Source organism: Brassica napus, chromosome C3 (genome assembly GCF_020379485.1).
Source record: "Brassica napus cultivar Da-Ae chromosome C3, Da-Ae, whole genome shotgun sequence".
NCBI lineage: Eukaryota > Viridiplantae > Streptophyta > Magnoliopsida > Brassicales > Brassicaceae > Brassica > Brassica napus.
In genome coordinates, this window is record NC_063446.1 from 19,937,581 (window position 1) to 19,957,493 (window position 19,913).

General features: G+C 34.2%; 3 protein-coding genes, 1 long non-coding RNA gene and 1 pseudogene across 4 annotated transcripts; 4 read left to right on the forward strand and 1 right to left on the reverse strand.

Moving 5' to 3' along the window:
• Nucleotides 1–943: 943 nt before the first annotated feature.
• LOC125583648 lies at nt 944–3,187 on the forward strand (annotated as a pseudogene).
• Nucleotides 3,188–5,139: 1,952 nt separating this feature from the next.
• On the forward strand, nt 5,140–10,011 carry LOC106384091 (putative cysteine-rich receptor-like protein kinase 31). Its single transcript, XM_048749443.1, has 4 exons — nt 5,140–6,143; nt 6,331–6,356; nt 6,453–6,678; nt 7,967–10,011. Exons 1-4 carry the CDS (start codon nt 5,679–5,681, stop codon nt 8,240–8,242), a joined length of 993 nt encoding a protein of 330 aa, XP_048605400.1. The 5' UTR covers nt 5,140–5,678; the 3' UTR covers nt 8,243–10,011.
• LOC125582962 (cysteine-rich receptor-like protein kinase 19) lies at nt 8,310–8,789 on the forward strand. The gene is made up of 2 exons (XM_048749444.1): nt 8,310–8,471; nt 8,550–8,789. The coding sequence occupies exons 1-2, from the start codon at nt 8,310–8,312 to the stop codon at nt 8,787–8,789; spliced, it is 402 nt and encodes a 133-aa protein (XP_048605401.1).
• A 29-nt stretch (nt 10,012–10,040) lies between the features above and the next one.
• On the reverse strand, nt 10,041–13,389 carry LOC125583649. The gene is made up of 5 exons (XR_007320693.1): nt 13,239–13,389; nt 13,025–13,149; nt 12,865–12,907; nt 12,267–12,771; nt 10,041–10,324 (listed from the first exon to the last, which is right to left on the reverse strand). It is a non-coding gene; the product is annotated as an uncharacterized LOC125583649 (long non-coding RNA).
• A 3,108-nt stretch (nt 13,390–16,497) lies between these two features.
• LOC106454224 (protein FAR1-RELATED SEQUENCE 4-like) lies at nt 16,498–18,303 on the forward strand. The gene has a single exon (XM_048749445.1). The coding sequence runs from the start codon at nt 16,498–16,500 to the stop codon at nt 18,301–18,303; it is 1,806 nt and encodes a 601-aa protein (XP_048605402.1).
• Nucleotides 18,304–19,913: the final 1,610 nt, after the last annotated feature.

Consider the following 19,913-nt stretch of genomic DNA (forward strand, 5'->3'; position numbering starts at 1 on the left):
ATCAATTTATTCAATAACCTTTGAAGAACCTTAAATCTAACAAACGGATGACTCAGAGATAATTGAGAAACCACAAATCAAAATCTGAATAAAATGCATAATAGATATAAGTAAACAACACTGGAGTTCCAAATCCTCTCTCAAGTATGAGTTCAGATCTTTCTCTCCACAATAATTCCTAATCTCCCTGCAGTATCCAAGTCTGTCTTACAAAAATCTCAAAAACCTCAGAGTTAACATAAAACACGATTTGACTTCTTTTGCAATTAAGAGAAATTTCTAAGCATTCTGATATATCTCTACAAAGTTGAATTTTCACGTGAAGCAAGGAGGGGGGTGTCAATCGACACTACTAAGGGTATCGATCGACTCTGTCAACAGAAATCATCTCCAACTTGATCTTTTGAGGTTCATACTTCCTCAAGCTCTAAAGATCAAGTTGGAGATGATTTCTGTTGACAGTGTCGATCGATACCCTTAGTAGTGTACTTCCTCAAGCTCCAAAGATCCAAAGCATACCTAGACCTGAAATGACTTTAAAATGGCTCAAAACACATAACAAATACTCTTTAAAGGACTTATACCATGTTCAAAAGTGGTTAAAACCATGGTATATATCAGTGATCCTGAAGTTATGCACTTTCATGCATCCTCAAAGCGAATACATTGTTTCAGAAGTAGCTTCTTAGTCAGAGACTTTGTCATGTATATGCTCTTTAACTTCGACCAAAAACAAGATGCAGTATCAATACCTAAAACCTCGATGATGATTTCATCCGGCAAACTCAACAAGATCATTGAATACGCTTTTTCTTTGATAACCTCCATCTATGTTGTAACAAATTCAGCCTTCTTCCTTATCAACGGTGCCCGTAGACCTTGTTGCTTCAACAACACTTTCATCTTGATTTACCAAAGATTGAAACTGTTCCTACAAGTGAATTTTTCGATTTTCATGTTTATCCTATACATCTTCTCACAAGATTACAAAACCCGAAGCTCTGATACGAGTTTGTTGTGACAAATATGAGAAGAACACATTAACAAATTACACAAACAATAATGAAAGACCCATAGATTTAACGTGTTCACCTCTAGGGCTACGTCTGCGGACATAAATTACTTTATTGATGGAGGTTGAGTTTTTTAGTAATATTTTGAGCTACAGCCTAGGGTATAAACCCTACAGAGTAATATATGAAACATTTAATGACAAGTTTCCTATTTTCTCAGATTAGCAAAGATTGGTCGATCCATGACATATGGATCGGTTGTCGACCCCTGACTCTAAAATCGAGCGATCCTTGCCACTTGCAGAGTTAATGCATATTTTAACAACGTTTTGTGATCATCAATTCAAGGGCGAATCCAGAATAATTTCCTTGTGGGTGCAAAATTTAATAATGGAGTAAAGGGGATTCAAACTTGAGACATTAAGGGGTGCACATGACAACTAAACCATCTCATCTAGCTCCATCTCATCTAGATGACTTCTTTGTTCTTTTACATACAAAACACTTAATATTCATAAATTTACGGGTGCACGTGCCACCATAGTGGTAGCTCTGGCTTCGCCTCCGATCATCATTATCTTCTAAACCATCGGGATATTAATAATTAAATTAAAAACTAAAAAGAAAAATTAACTATTCATAACTAGTAGTACTCCAATTTCGTAAATATGAGGTCTTTTTAAAGATAAAGATAATTTAAAAAATACCTTTGAAACTTTTTTTCAATGAATTACTTTTGCAGTTGACTAATATTTTGAGTGTGTTTTGCAACTTTCCTAAATTTAAAGCGTTTACAAAATACTCCAAAACATCTAACAGACTCGACTTGACTTAATAATATTCTTGACTCAATTACGTTCAATTAAAATTCTAGACACGCAAGTTTTTGACGAAATCAACGTTCCCCAGCGTTAAAAGTTTATCTGATTTAAATTTAGCTTCCCTGATACTGCAACAAATTTATGAGCAAAACTAATCTCCTAAAATGTATACGAAAAAATTCTTGCCAATCGTCTGTCTTGTCCTCTCCTTTAGCTTCGGCTTTGTCTCTGCACAAATATGTGGAGAGTCACTGTTACTTACGCCATAAACCGTCTCCTCGTTCTCTCAACTCTTGCGTCCAACGTCAGTTCCCGAGAAGGATAATACAACGCCTCTGTTGGTGAAGGCCCCGGGAGGATCTATGCATTAGGCCTCTGTCTCCCAGGGACTGAGCCAAGGTCTGTTCCGATTGTATTCAACTAGCGTCGGTTAGTTTATTACAGAACTGTCCGAACCAGACCAACTCATGGTTCTGGAGATCCGAAGACGATACAAATACGATTTGTTTTGTTCGGTACTCAAACCGCTCGTTTTTTAACCAGATTGATCTACGGCCAAGAGAAGAGTTTATTTATGATTTAGATTTCATTGGAGATGTTGCAAAGTATAAGAGAACATGGGGAGGTTTCAAGGAACGTATGATATCAGCAGCTTCGTCCTCAAGTCCCGTGTCGCTTTCAGGCCGACATTATGCTGCGAATACAACTTCTTTGTCCGGTTCCCGGACAATATACGCACTGATGCAGTGTATCCCGGGGATTTCTTCAGCGGACTGTAGTGCTTGTCTTCAAGAAAATGTTCGTTACTACCAAAGCTGTTGCGGTGAGAAGCAAGGAGGTAGCGTTAGGGGACCAGTTTGCTTTTTCCGGTTCGATCTCTATCGGTTTCGCAATGCTTTCCATAACATAGCATCGTCCCCTCCTCCTCAAAGCTCTCAAGATCGTCAAGAATTACAACCCACAACACCACCTCCTCCTCCTCCAGATGGCAAAACGATATCTACAGGAGTCAGAATGGCGCTTATTGTATCCACAGGAATATTTATCGCGCTGTTAGCTTTAGGATTGTTTGTTTTCAAGAGAAGACAATCATACAATACGCTAAATCGTGAAGTGAGTAGCTTTTACCTTTTTTTTCCATTTCAAAACAGAGATAGTATAAGTATAAATTCTAGGCAATTCTCTCAGATAGTTCTTTTTAAGTTTTTGCCACAAAATAGACTTAAAAAAATGACCAAAATACCCCATTTTTGTTTTGATTTTTTTTTTAAAAAAAAATTTGAAACCATATCCTCAAAAATCTACCCAACTCTAAACCAAGTCTAGATTAGTTAACCATGTATTTTTACCCTTAAATAAAACTTATTTGGGTCATTTTCTTCATTGAGAACTATTTTTGTGACAATATATATATCCGGTTTGTTTCTAATCCTTAATTCTCTTGGTATTTTTGTTTGTCATTGTTGAAACCTAGACTCCTGATTGGTATCATATCGAATGCACAGACCCAATAAAGCGACAGCAATTAGATTGGACAACACGGTACAATATCATTGGAGGTATTGCTCGAGGGATTCTATACCTTCATTGGAGGTATTGCTCGAGGGATTCTATACCTTCATCAAGATTCACGGCTCACAATCATACACCGTGATATCAAAGCAAGCAACATTCTTCTAGATGATGTCATGAACCCAAAAGTAGCGGATTTTGGCATGGCAAGGATTTTTGGCATGGACCAAACTCAAGCTAATACTAGAAAGATAGCTGGTACCTTGTAAGTGCTTTTTTTTTTAAGTTTATGAAACCTTTTGATCGCCAGTCGTGTAGTGTAAAGTATATTTTCAGTTTGGATTTTTTTTCAGCGGTTACATGTCTCCTGAGTACGCCCTGCACGGTCGAATCTCCATGAAATCTGATGTCTACAGCTTTGGTGTCCTGGTTCTTGAGATCATAAGTGGAAAAATGAATAGTAGTTTCAACGAAAAAGATGATTCAGCTGTCAATTTAGTCACACATGTTAGTGTTTTTTGTCTCTTTTAATACTATGATATATAAAATATTATGGGACTTTTTTATAATACCATATATTAATGTTAGGCTTGGAGACTATGGAGAAAAGGTTCGGCGTTAGAACTTTTAGACCCGGCTTTTGGGCAGAGATATCAGAGCGAAGAAGTTAGAAGATGCATTCATATTGCGCTTTTATGTGTTCAAAAAGATCCCGGAGATCGTCCTATGATGTCTAAAATCATTTTGCTACTCAGTAGTAGCAAAATCACATTACAGCGGCCTCATGCACCTGGATTTTGCTTCCAAAGTAGTATGGACCAAGATTTGGAAGCTGAGGGCTTGGATTCATTTGGAAAACAAATTCATTGTTCTGTTAATGACGCATCCATCACAGAGCTAGATCCTCGTTGAAGATGATATTATTATATAGTTTCTTATTAACTAATGAATATGATATTGCTTTCCTCATTTTATTTATATTTCTTTAGTTGTCTTTTTTTGGTTAAATAATCTCTTTTGTGTCATTGTGTGTTCTAAACTTCTAATGTTTATCTATTAATGTAACCAGAGGGATTTGGTTTGTACGTAATCAAGGCCGAGTATTTAATAAACCGGTGCTATATAAACAGCCAAATGAACAGTTCACTTTGCAACTTGTTCACGTACGTGAGCACAGGATTAAGTCAAATTCTCAAAACTTATCGCCTTTCAATAACTGTTTATCAATTTGGCAGGATTGGGTTTTGGAACAACTATTCATTCTTAGAACTCATAGATCCTGCCATTAAGGAAAGCTATGAGAATGATGAAGTCATTAGATTAATCCATATATGCCGGGCTATTGTGTGTTCAAGAAACTCATGCAGATCGTCCAGCATCATGTATGCAGATCGTCCAGCATCATGTATGCAGATCGTCCAGCATCATGTATGCAATAGTTCAAGAAACTCATGCAGATCGTCAAGCATTGGATGTCTCTTATTCCGGAATGCTCGTTAGGTCGGTAATAGAGAGAAAAATCAGGCGGCAGATATCTTATCCAATCAATTAAAAAAAAAGATATCTTATGCCAAAAATGTTTTGATCATACTGAATTACAGAGTATTATGTCATATTCTGCTGGTTGGTTCTTATTAGTATAGTTTGTAAGATTGTTTTGTGGGAGACTTAGACTTAATACGTTCAATCCCTGGATTGATTCGGTTTTTTTTTTTGACAACGGATTGATTGTGCTAAGTGTCTATTTACTCTGTTTATATATAGTCACACTTGCCGGTTTGGAAACGGCATTTGTCAACCATGATTATTTCATTATTCAACTCGAATGATTTATGATTCGTTTATAAAATGTGTTTTTATTAACTAGTTGAGTTTTTGACCAAAAAAAAAAAGGAAAAAAAAATATTAACTAGTTGAGTTGAAAACGTTATGAGACAGCTATAAAAGGATCGAGAATTATTGTTTATGATCTAACAAGGCGTTGTGACCCGGAGTTGATTAACTTGAGGGCAAAACCCCACTACAGTACAACTATCAAGATTCGAATCTTGGCTACTGGAAAATTAATATTTCGGCATGGTCAGAGACAGAGGACCGATACATGGTAACACGTGACTAGTCTGGACCATTTCTGTGGGACCAGGATATCCTGTATAATTAAAAAAAAATTGGTTTAGAATGTTAACATTAAAGGGAATTGAAAGTATCAACGTATTGTTTTTATAAAGCTATTGGCCTAATTGATATATCAACTAGGCTAAAGAGGTTTACACACTTCCTTATAAACTAAAGCATTGACATTCATATACACATCATATCTCTCTCTCAAAAAATGTGGCTGAACAGTCTGTTTTCAATCCTCTGTTTGGCCCTGGCCGTTAGCTTCGACTACGTGTCTGCAGTAGTATGTGGGGACGAGATGTTTTTCGCACCCAACGGTACTTACGATACCAACCGTCGTCTCGTCCTCGCAACTCTTGCTTCCAACGTCATCTCTCAAGACGGCTACTACAACGTCTCTGTTGGTGAAGGCCCCGGAAGGATATATGCCTTAGGGATGTGCATCCCAGGGACTGAACCACAGATCTGTTCAGACTGTATCCAAGCCTCGTCCAAATATTTATTACAAGACTGCCAGAACCAGACAGACTCATATGACTGGAGCCCTCCTTTCTGTTATGTTCGTTATTCCAACAGCTCGTTTTACAACGAGATTACTCTCAAGCCGCAATACGCAGAGTACTACACTGGAGATATCCCTGGGAACGTAATCTTTTATATATTGACACATGACAACGTCAAACGATTTTAGGCTTCGTTAAGATATTTTACTTAATAAGTTTTAGATATTTTAATTATATTCTTCAAAAGAGTTTTAGAGGATATTTTCTTTTGCTATATATATATGCTTCATCCGCATCTTAATCTTGAAAGTACCTTTTAATCTCATTTCTGACTATCCAAATCTTGACTTGCTTTTGCAGATGGCAAAACGATCTCCACAAGAACTGTAGTGGCAATTGTTGTCCCAGTAGCAATAATTGTGCTCCTGCTTGCTCTAGGCTTTGCATTTTACAGGAGTAGAAAATCATATAAACCAATGAAACTTGAAAGTGAGTTATACTTTTATCCATTTCAGAGCTGAAGATTTATATACTTCCTTGCAAAACAATACCATACATTCGTTTGCAGCCAATGATATATTTGCAGCTTATGATGACATGGCAACTACACATCAGCTGCAGTATGATCTTAATACAATTGAAGCCGCTACAGATAATTTTTCGGACGAGAACAAACTTGGTGAAGGTGGATTTGGTGTAGTTTACAAGGTATGGGTTCTTTACATTCCTTAATAGCTTTCCTTATTAGCTTAAGTGGAACATTATGAAACAATCCATATATCTCTTATATATTAATTGAGAAACATTACGACATTATTTTGTAGTCACGTGTTTACATGAGAATAGAAACATTACGACATTCTTTTGTAGTCACGTGTTCACATGAGAATGAAATTCAGAATTTTTAGAGAAATTGGTTGGTCCATCTTAACTTATAATATACTTTTTATTAAACTAACTATTAAATTGATAAATAGTGTACAAAATAATATTCTCACACTTTTCTTAAATAAAAGCTACGGAATTGCCTAATATGATTAACGTATATATGACAATCAATGATTATGAATCATAAATATTTGATAATAATTTTTGTATCTTACCTCTTTTTTGTTTAATTTTATATCATTAAAAGATATTAAACAACCACATTAATCATATAATAAATTTTTTTTTTCTTATATGTTATATTTTGAATTTTTAAAACGACTATAAATTACTAAAAACGTTAAATGTGTCATAGTAGACTTTTGTGATCAATGGTTTAATTGTTTTGGTAATAACAAGATACAAATGACCATAAATCGTATGAATATGAAGTCTCATTTACTAGACATTTATATTATATATTAATATAAAATTAAACTATATAACATAGGAAAATACTTAAATATGATAATTTCTAAATTTTTATTGAAAAAGTATTGAAACCTTAATATTTTGCATTCAAAAAATCGCACATTATAAATTTTGTGTTATCATATGAGTATGAATTCTCAATAATAAATATTTATATTAAAATATACTATATATCTATGTCCATGTCATTGAAATTTAGTTATATACCATATAAAATAAATAAAATGATTGTTTTGATTAATTTACCAAAAAAATATCGTAAATAAACAAGATGTATTGTTCTGATTTATGCCTTTACTCTAATTTAATTATATACATAATACATACATGAATACAAATAATAATAGATAATAATTAGTTTTATATATAACATTCATCCCGCGCAATTGCGCGGATCTTAAACTAGTATATATATGAGAAATACTCTAAGATAACACTAAATCAAGTTATTTTAGTGTTCGGAGTTTAGTATTTAGAAGGTGGAGTTGAGGTTATGGTTTATGAAGTAAGGTAATTTAGTACTTTTATTGATTAATAAAAACTATTTGGAGTTTTTTTTAGTGTTATTTTTGTGACAAAAACTAAAAATGTGCAATTTATAAGATTTTTCCATTTATATATACATTGGACTGTATAGGGTACATTTTCAAACGGAACAGAAATTGCGGTTAAGAGGCTAACAAGAACTTCAAGACAAGGCTTCCAAGAGTTCAAGAACGAGGTCGTTGTGGTGGCAAAGCTTCAGCATAATAATCTTGTTAGGCTTTTAGGTTTTTGCATGGAAAGAGAAGAAAAGATACTCGTCTATGAGTTTTTGTGTAACAAAAGCCTCGATATGTTCCTCTTTGGTTTGTTAACATTCCAAGTTCCCAACTCGCAGTCTCTGATGAATCCATATCCCATTCTTGATTAATTAGCTAATATATTCATGCACAGACACTACGAATCGACCACAGCTTGACTGGACAAAACGCTACAATATGACCAGCGGCTACATGGCTCCTGAGTATATGAATCTTGGTCAGTTCTCCATGGAATCTGATGTTTATAGCTTTGGAGTCTTGGTTCTTGAGATCATTAGCGGCAATACTAGTAGTAGATTCTACAGGATTGGTGATACTGATTGCAATCTGGTCACATATGTGAGTAGTTTTTAGATTCTTTTCTTTCAACTAAGGTCAAATTCTTAGAAGAATTGTCCTGTTCTTTTTATTCACTAGGCTTGGAAGATCTGGAGGAAAGGCAGCTATGCGGCAGAAGAGTTTGTGGACCCGACTTTCGGTGATAATTATCAAATCGAACAAGTGACTCGATGCATTCATATTGCACTTTTATGTGTTCAAGCCGATCATGCAGATCGACCAAAAATCTGTAAAATCAACTCGATGCTCACTTCTAGCAAAATTAGTCTTCCAGCGCCACATGAACCTGGGTTTTTGGTACCTAGTCGAAGGGCTTGATGTCATTTTGGCAAATTGGTTCCTTTGTTCTAGAGGCTATGAACTGTATTTGTGTGTGTTACGTATTTTTAGATCCTTGTTTGAAAGGTGACTGATGTTGTGTTTTGCTGATTGGAGTGACTAAAATCGTTCACGTTGAAATTGTCAAAATCTATACTATTAAAGCAGAATTCTTAATAGGATTCTGCCCCTGGTTTTTCAAGTTATTTACCACCAAATGTCATTCCCTTTAATTTTTTTTAAAAAAATCGTCAATGACTTAAGGCCCAAGCCGAATGCATACTATAAAGGCCCAAACCGTATGCATACCTGAATAATCCTTATTTTTTAAAACATCATCAATGCCCTATAACGTGAAACCATCTTCATCTTTTCTCAAGCCCTATACCCTAAAATGAAAAGGCTTAAAAGATGAAAAAAAACTTCCGAACAACTCACGTGTGCAAATAAAAATATGACATTTTTACTAATAATATTTTTCAAACCTTATACCCGAACGTATTCATACGCATTCTCATGTTTTTACAGAAAAAGATTTTAAAAACATAACCTAATGGTTAGTTTATTCCATATTATAAAAAACATATTCAATATTTGTTAAATGTATATATATATCTATGAGAAATCAATTATTTTAAAAATTAACCAATCCCATATCTAATAGATACGGTTTATTTTAAAATAACTGATTTTTGTTCATAATATAGAGTATCAATACCATATCTATTCTAAATATAATTTTAACAACATAATATTCCCTATAAGATTTTCCGATTAAAAAGGTGGAAGGTATGTAGCGCCTACAATCACGGTGCAAATAAATGTACAACCAAATTTAGAAAATGAAGATACACAATTGGCTACATTCAAAGTTCAAAAATATCTTTCTATAATCTAGATTGCGTGTAACTTACTCACATAATATATTTTAAAAATTTCTGGTAACTGCATTTAGTACTATTAACGATAAAGATCTCGCAAATATTTAGAGTAGCCTACAAGTTTTCAAATAACCTAATCTACTCTTCCTATAACCTCTTCCTATTATAAATACCCACGCCTCTTCCTAAAACACTCATACCGCAAAACCAAAAGAATGGCTTCTAAAGCGCTCAACAACACAGCAAATGATTCTAAACAACAAATCACCGGCATCAGCGACTTGAAGCCAAAGCACACTACTAAGATGGTTCATGTCAAGGTTCTACATTCCTGGTCACAAAACATCAATCACGGGGGGGGGGGGGGAAACCATGGAATTCGTATTGGCTGATGAGAATGTAAGCAATCCAAACCTTTTCAATAGAATAGAGTTTTTTATAAAAAAATTGTGTAATTTGAGCATTGATATTAATTGATGTTAATATTTCTAATTTATTTAATTGTAACATGTACAAGGGGCATAAAATTCATGCAAGCTGCAAAAAGACTTACTTTGAGAGTAAAGGAAGACTTCTTCTGGTTGGAGTATGGCACAACATCAGAAACTTCCAAGTCAGGCCTGCGGGAGGAGCATATCGCACAACAAACCATATCTACAAGATTTCATTCAATCAAGCAACAGTCGTTACTCAGTCCAATTTCATGAATGATGAGTTATATCTTAATTTGGTCGATTTTCAAAGCGTTTTATCTGAAACTCTTGATGAAAAACTGCTAATAGGTAAAAACGTGATCGATAGTTTCTACAATTATATTGTGTACGTGCTACATTTAATAACTTTGAAAATGTTTTGATTAATAGATGTGCTGGGCCAAGTTTTGGATTGTGGTGCTGTCGAAACCATTCAGTGTGCTGGTGGGTACCAGCGTAAAAAACTAGATTTCACCCTTAGAGACATCAAGTAAGTTTTCTGTCATCTAATTCAATCCAAGCAATTTTTTATCAGACTCATATTTCCCTAAATGTTTTACCAGACTCACTGAATGTAGCCAATTGTGTATCTTCATTTTCTAAATTTGGTTGTACATTTATTTGCACCATGATTGTAGGCGCTACATACCTTCCACCTTTTTAATCGGAAAATCTTATAGGGAATATTATGTTGTTAAAATTATAGTTAGAATAGATATGGTATCGATACTCTATATTATGAACAAAAATCAGTTATTTTAAAATAAACCGTATCTATTAGATATGGGATTGGTTAATTTTTAAAATAATTGATTTCTCATAGATATATATATACATTTAACAAATATTGAATATGTTTTTTATAATATGGAATAAACTAACCATTAGGTTATGTTTTTAAAATCTTTTTCTGTAAAAACATGAGAATGCGTATGAATACGTTCGGGTATAAGGTTTGAAAAATATTATTAGTAAAAATGTCATATTTTTATTTGCACACGTGAGTTGTTCGGAAGTCTTTTTTCATCTTTTAAGCCTTTTCATTTTAGGGTATAGGGGTTGAGAAAAGATGAAGATGGTTTCATGTTATAGGGCATTGATGATGTTTTAAAAAATAAGGATTATTCAGGTATGCATACGGTTTGGGCCTTTATAGTATGCATTCGGCTTGGGCCTTAAGTCATTGACGATTTTTTAAAAAAAAATTAAAGGGAATGGCATTTGGTGGTAAATAACTTGAAAAGCCAGGGGCAGAATCTTATTAGGGATTCTATTTGGTTTTGTGAGGCATGCAACGACTATGTCTTGAAAGTTTCACCAAGGTATGACTTTAAATTTAAAAACACAACCACTTGGTTTCAATATTATAGTGGTGTTGACCAATTAAAAATGTAACTGATGTCTGTCAAATCTACAGGTTCTGGCTTCACTTGATGGTCAAGGATGATACTGGTGTGTCAAAAATAATGATCCTAGACAAGGTAGCTAATGGGATTGTTTCTGAATCTCCACTCAAGTTGTTGAATGGAAGCTGGGATGAGGTAAATATTATAAAGCAATTATAGTGCTTATTTTATGCAATCCTACTGACGAAATAAAACTAATATACGAAATTTATTTTGACAGCTTGAAGACACTCTTTAAAGAGATTTTCGATAATCTTTAGTTTTCTTTGTTTGTTTTATCTTTTATAGTTTGGAACTACTGTTTTCGTTTAATTATTTCCATACTATCGTGCTTTGTTTAGTTACTGTTTTATATTAATAAGTTTTGCTTATATTATTATTGGAACTTTTGGAAAAGTTCGAAACATAGAGGATCCTAATATTTTTATTTCATGATGAGGCTGGAAACCCTCAATACCAAACAATGACTGTTAGAAACAAACATATTTGAATTGTGCAAAAATTTTATATTTCAAAACATAACATGAAATGCCATATAAGTCAGATGCCAGCTTCATCTCTAATCGAATTTTACACACTAAATTTTAAGTCTCTAATGTAGGAAACACGTCTACTGCAATCAACATTCATCAAAAAATCTTCCGGTTTATTCCCCTAACTACCAGTTTCAGTTCGAAGCCTAATTACTACAAATTTAAGCTTTTAAAATGCACTTACTTTAGTTTGTATTTCTTTGCTGTCATGTCTCTGTCCCATGTCCTTCAAATGAATAAAACTTCTGCCTCTATACCTTTGACTGCCCAACCTGCACATGAATTGTATATATTAAGTCAACTCACTAAGTATAAAACGTATACCGTTTCTCATGTATAACCCAAATAATAAAGCTATAGGCAGAGACTTATCTGTGTACTGTTAGGCTTTCCTAACTTTGTGTAATGTCCTTCTCAATCTCCTCTTCTGTACAACATACTGCACCACATGTACATCAATTGTATATTTGATTAAGTTAACTAACTAAAATCTAAAACATATACCGTAAGTCAATTCTAAATCAACCAAATAAACCTATAGTCCGAGACTTATCTGGATCAGTGCTTTCCGAGCTTGGTATGTATGAAGAGATACTTTATTTTATCAGATCGTCTTCGGACATAAACAAAAACATCAGATTCTCATCGGAATAAACAGATTTATCATCGGATCACACATGCAACATTATCTGAAAAAAAAACATAAAACTTAAGTTCGTAACGAATGGTTTTTATGTGCGTACAATCTAATGACCAACAAAACGGTCGGATTCGTGTTATACCTTCGTAGATCGGTGATGATGGATCATGTCGCATCCTTTCTTCCTTTACAATTTCCAGAGAGAAGCAATTTTTTTAAAAAGTTTTTTACTTAAAAAAAACGAAAAGTAAGCAACAGATTTAACTAAAACAGATTAGTTGAATCGGGTTTTCAAAACTTACATGCTTTTATAAGATCTTTGACTTCCTCTTCGATCCAAGTTCTTAACAAGATCTGAACAGATCTGAGATCTCCGTGCTCTGTTCCGTAGACTTGAGAAAGAGCTTTTACTCTGTGAGCTTTTATTCTGTCAATTGCATGTGGTTTCAATTGTTAAAAACCAAGAACAAAAATAACAAAGATTTAATCATCGATTGAAACTATAGTAATGCTTACCTTTTATAACACACATAGATGAACAAGACATGAGATTACTCCTTCTGATTATTTTGTTCTATCTTCGAATCGGAAACAACGAGGATCGTCGATTGCTTTTCTAATTTGAGAGAAGTTACGGAGGAAAGGAATATGTCGGCAGAGTTATTGTCTTTTTACTTTTGACTATCTGATTTTTTAATAATACTAAAGAATCAGATTTTTTTGTCTTTTTAATTTCAACATAAAGAAAATATTTAATATATTTTTGGACCATCTTATAGTGTCTCAAGCCGAGTTATATATGCAAAAAAGACTTAATTCATATTCCAGTGTGGACTAATAAGATTGAAAAATAATTTCAACGTCCCATTTAACAAATCTGACAAAATGATATTAATTACACTTTAAAAAAACTTTACATAATTAACACTAATCATCTACTGCTACCCTTACATATAGATAAAGATCACCCAAAAACAAAGAAGAAAACTACAAAACTAAACAAAACAAATTATATTTTTTTAATTTTAAAAATTACATTTATAGTTTTTAATTATTACAAATTTGGAAAATTATAGATACCAAATTAGTTTTTAGTTTTGATAGTAAAATTTGTCTGATAGTATTTAAAAAACCCACTTAATATTTGAACTCTTTCAAAACCTCTCAACTATAAATACATATACATATATATATATACACATATACATCTATACTATTATATTAGCATCAAGATTATATATTTTTATATTTATATATAGATACTTATCATCCTAATTATATAAAACCACTACTACAAATATAACATAAAAACACTAATTAAAAAATATACATGTTATAAATAAAATATATTTCAAAATAAGATAATCCCACGCTTTGAAAGCGCGGGTCAAAATCTAGTTTAACTTAAAGTATAGTATTAGTTTTGCTTCTTCTCTTTTTTTTTTTTTTTTTTTTTTTTTTTTTTTTGAAAAAGGACTTAGTTTTGCTTCTTTAGGTTGATCAATTTGGTTACAATTTTATTAATAACCAAATGAAGGTACCAACGTATTGTTATTGTAAAGCTATTGGCTGGCTTGAATCATTAATTTGACTACAAGTTCCACACTTTATTAGTGATTCCTATTCTATAACTCATATGATCATCAGTACGTATATTGTAAAAACTGTATAAATTAATAGGGACTATGGCATTTATTAGTTTATGGAATTATTAATTTACAATATTTTTCCTTTTTATAATTATTTTTTATTATAAAATAAGAAAATAATTAATTTTAAAAGTTATATACGAACTAAATTTTATAAATGTGATTTTAATATTTTTATTATATTATTTAGTGCGTGTGAGATATCTATTTATATAAATAAGAGAATTCTCTCCTTACAGGCCGCCACGTCACTAATTCATTCAAGGATAGCGAGAGACCTGTCCATTTTTTTCGAAACATCGCGTTTCATTAAGTGAATTATGCAATATATGTGGGTTTCGTTATGTGTTATTTGGGCTTTGTATTGTCCTCAAGACCCGTCTGCGTGAAACTTAATCCACATTGTTTTGAAATTAGGGTTCATCATAGCCTTTGTTCTACGCGTTCGAAAGCTTGAGACGTGAGGGGGGGGGGGTAACTCCAAATGCCCTTATGAAAAAAAATTTCATTCTTCTTGTCCTTTCTCTTTTCCCATTACCCCTTTGTCTTTGAATTCCCTACAGTAACCTTTCTTTCTTTAATATATTTCTTCTCCACTTCATTAATTCATTTAATTTTTCAATTAAATACACTCAACCAAACACAACAACCAAATGGGGTCCACAAACAACCTTAACCAATCAGATTTACCTTGGTCCACATGTCTTCATGTTCCCTCTCCTCTCTCCTCTGTCAGCGTGAAGAGCTCTTCTTCCTCATCCTTCATTGGCGATTTTGAAGCTTTAACATCAGGTAATTCTTGTCCGTTTTTCATGAAATTTTGTGTGAAATATCTTTTAAATGTTTGTGTAACCATGGGTAACCTAAAAAAGTAAGAATTGATGAAAATTTGAAAGAGAAAAAATGAATTTAAAAACTGTGTATATGAATTTCGGGTTTAATTTATGTCCGTTTTTGATTAAATTTTTGCTGGAATACTTATAAAAATAAGTGTATATATCGGCTAGTGTAACAAAAGAAAGGTTGAATGCAAATTTTAAGAGATTTAAAAGGATTTTGTAAACTGTATTTATTGGTTTCAGGGTATATTTTATGTACGTTTTGAGCCCGTTTTGATGATTTCTTCGGTGTAATTTCATTAATATGAATTATATAACATGGGTAATGCAAAATCCGAACAAAATCGGACTAAAAAGTTGATTAATTAGTGCAAAGATAATTTCTGGGTATTACTAAGATAACCCGTTTTACTAATGCAACGTGGTATTACTGATACTACTGGTATTACTATGTTTACAAATATTACTAGTATTACTGGTTTTACTATATATATAGTATTGAAAAAAAATAGTATTAGTCAGAATGCTAACAGTAAAATATTACGTGAGAATTAAATTTAAACTTCTTAGTAATGCTAATTCTAATTATAATTCATTTTATTTCAGGAAAATGAAAAATCCGCATTGTACAATGATTTGTTTTGATTATGGAGGATATTATATTAAAGATGGGGTTGAAATGAAATGGATTTCGGGAGATGGTGAAGGGGAAGATGAAATTCACACTATTGTGTTGAAGAAATCAGTGGATGAGATCACACGCTATGTTTTGGTTGAGCGTATTTGCAGAAAGATAAAGGTAGATGACTATAAGATGGAAGCGAAGATTAGTTACTTTCCAATGGTAATGTATTCGAACAAGCCATCATATATCTGGGAAGATGAAGACGTTTTTGTTATCTAATGCAAGTAAATCAAGAGAATTGTAGAAGTGTTCTACATGTGGAGTTCAACAAAAGGGATGATGACACTGATTTCTATGGCAGTCTATTGGATAGAGAGGCTACTGAAAGAGGGGCTACTGATAGAGAGGCCACTGATAGAGAGGCTACTGAAAGAGGGGCTACTGATAGAGAGGCTACTGATACAGAAGCTATTGATACAGAGGCTATTGAGACAGAGGGTGGTGATGAAGAAGGTACTGAGAAGGATGCAACTGATAATGAAGGTACTGGTGGTGTGCTTACACTTTACGAAGACATTGAGATGCATGAGAATGCCACCGAAAGAGAAGCATGACCCTCAGTTGAAGTCACACCAGTTGTCTATAAGGAGTGGGATGATGGTATGGATTTGGTTTTAGATCAAGAATTTAGAACCAAGGAGGAAGCGCAAACTCATATTCAGGCGGCGTCACATGTGAAGTGTTTTGAGTATGAGGTAATTAAGTCGGATACTAAGAGATATGTGATAAAATGCCGAGGAGCCAAAGAAGGCTGCAAGTGGTTTGTGCGTGTTGCAAAGTTAACGAATTCAGATCTTTGGTCAGTTAGAAGTTACATCAAGCAGCATAGATGTTCTGTTGTTACCACAAGAACACTGCCTAATAGAAGGAGAGGCACACAACAAATCGTTGCATCTATCCTGGCCCAAGATTATCCTGGAAGTTTTGACACACCACGTCCCAATGCTCTGATCGATTTGGTTCATCAGAGAGTTGCTGTGGAAGTATCATACACAACGGCATATAGAGGAAGAAGACTAGCTGCTAATAAAGTGCGCGGAACTCCTGAAGAGAGTTATTCTTTATTATATTGTTATATGCACATGCTGGAGCAGGTGAATCCTGACACAATAACTCGTGTGGTTGTGGATGAGGGCAAAAAATTTAAGTATCTGTTTTGGGCTTTGGGAGCTAGCATAGAAGGATTCCGCGCGATGAGAAAAGTCCTTGTTGTGGATGCAACACACCTGAAGACTGTTTATGGTGGAGTGTTATTTGTTGCGACTGCTCAGGATCCCAATCATCACCACTACCCAATTGCGTTTGGTGTTGCTGATGGTGAGAAATATGAGAGTTGGCTATGGTTTATGGAACAGTTGAAATCAGTGATATCGGATCTCCCTGGATTGGTGTTTCTTTCGGACAGAAACAAAGGCTTGATCAAGGCAGTACATCAAGTGTTCCCTCAGGCCGCTCATGGTTATTGTATATGGCATCTGTCTCAAAATGTTAAAGGCTACGTCCGTAACAACAGAGAAACATGTGCATTTAAGTTTATGGAGTGCGCACACGCTTATACAGAGGCGGAGTTCTTGGTCCTTTATGACGCTTTTGGCAGGAAATATCCTAGTGCAGCGGAGTATCTTGACAGAAGTTGTGAACAAAAGAAATGGGCTAGATGTTACTTTGAAGGAGTTAGGTACAATGTTGACACCACCAATTCAGCAGAATCTTTTAACGGTGTTATTAAGGACGCAAGAAAGTTCACCTTACTTCCAATGTTTGATTTTATCATTGGAAAAATTGCTGAATGGTTTAACAAGCACAGGAAAGAGGCAGCTGAAATGCCACCCGCACTGAAGCTTGTGCCTATAGTGGAGGAGGAAATGACTAAAAGATGTGTTGATGCAGGGTTTCTTCGGGTTGATGAGTTAAACAGCTTCCATCTCGAGTACAGTGTGCATGGTAGTGACGGGAAGCGTTATACCGTGGACATGGCTATGAACACGTGCACCTGTGGGCAATTTGATAAAGACAAATATCCATGTGTTCATGCAGTAGCTGCTGCCACATTCATGACTGAGAAAGCGGGAAAGGAACTCCATCTATCTGAGTATTGTTCTAAGTACTATTTGGTAGAGCAATGGGCTTTGGCTTATCACCGGACAATATATCATGTTCCTCATATGTCTGATTGGGTTATACCAGAAGAAATTAGAGCAAAGAAAGTACTTCCTCCAGAATTTGAAGTCAAGAAAGGAAAACCACAACAAACAAGGAAACCATCAGCAGGAGAAGCGCGTGGAAGAGGAAAAAGAGGCAGAGGGAGTGGAAGAGGGAGAGCCACAAGCACAGACACAGGGAGAGCCAGAGGAAGAGGTATGGCAGCGTATTTTGAATGTGGAAGTGGTTCAGGTTCAGGTGTTTGATTGTTGAAATTTGTTTCATTGTGCTATTCCGACTACTAGGACTACTGGAATTACTATATGTTATTTGGACTACTAGAACTACTGGAATTACTATGTGTTATTTGAACTACTAGGAATACTGGGTTTACTATGTGTTATTTGGACCACATATATATTAGTATGAGTATTTATGTTTAGTATGTAGAATCGATATATATTTTATGATTATTATCAATTTGTAGACTAGTTACTTACTAAATATATATTAAGACTATTTTTTATGATTATTTCAGCAGTTTAAGAAAAATCTTTTCATTTTTTCAAAAAACTCTCTTAACTTTCATTGTTATTGTATGAATGGTTAGACCATAGTAAGGAAAATCTAAAAAAATACGTATTCCTGGCAAATGCTTCCTGAAAATGTCTTCTTTAATAATTATTATAGTGTAAAAGCATCAGTTTTACTACAAAAAAGCTCATTTTCTCAGGGTTTTACTAGATAAACCTAAAAATTGCCAAAAGATTACTATGTGTAAGGTAGTATTACTAAGTCCTTGAAACTTACCAAGAATTACTAAGTGTAATCAAAATATAATATCAAAATATATGACGGCTGCACGTTTTACATGTGCATTTTTTATCCATGCACGTTTTACATGTGGTTTGCATTTTACATGTAAACTGTTTTTAATTATTTTATAAAATGGAGTATTTTTCCAAATTTTAAAAAGTAATTTTTTTCAAAATTATGAAGTATTTTTCCAAAATTTTGACCAGAGTTTCCCCTGTAATTTTGAGTTACCACACCTGTTTAAAAAGCATAAAACATCCAGAAACTTAACATAACATCCAGAAGCAGAAACATAACATCCTAACAAGTTCAAGAGAAGCATTTTAGGCAGAAACATAACATCCTAACTTGAATAATACATATACATAAAATAAGCATTTTAGGTTTTTGTTTTAAGCTTCTTCTTTGGCACTTCTAGCTCATCAGTCTTTTCCTCAGTGAAAGGAGACTGCACCCACCGTGATGGTTCACTTTTTCTCTTCTCCGGCAGCGGCGTACATGGCTTTAATGTAGCCTCAGTCTTCTTCGGCCTGCCTTTCTTCTTAGGTGCACCATCAGCTTTAGCTTTCTTTTTTTCAGCTCTAGCTTTCTTTTTTTCAGCTTCAGCTCTCATTTTTGCTAGTCTCTCAGCTCTGGGAATGCCATACGGCACTGCTATGACCTTGACCTTAGGCTTGCGCTTAGTCTTTAATTCTACCTCAACTGACTTCTCAGCTAGCTCAGTCTGTTTCTTAGCGGGACTCTCCACAAGATTATCTTCAATTTCTTCAGCTTTTTCCTCCTCTTCCTCCACATCTAGATCGACATCAGATTCAACTGACTTCTCAGCTAGCTCAGCATGTTTCTCAGAGGGACTCTCCACAGGATTATCTTCACTTTCCTCTACTTTTTCCTCCTCTTCATCCACATCTTGATCCTCTTTCTCAGCTAACTCAGCATCTTTCTCAGTAACCTCAGCCTCTTTCTCAACAATCTCAGTCTGAATAGCTTCTTGCTCTGTCTGAGTAGCTTCTACCTCAACCTCTTTCTCAGCTAGCTCAGCAATCCCTGTTACCACAAC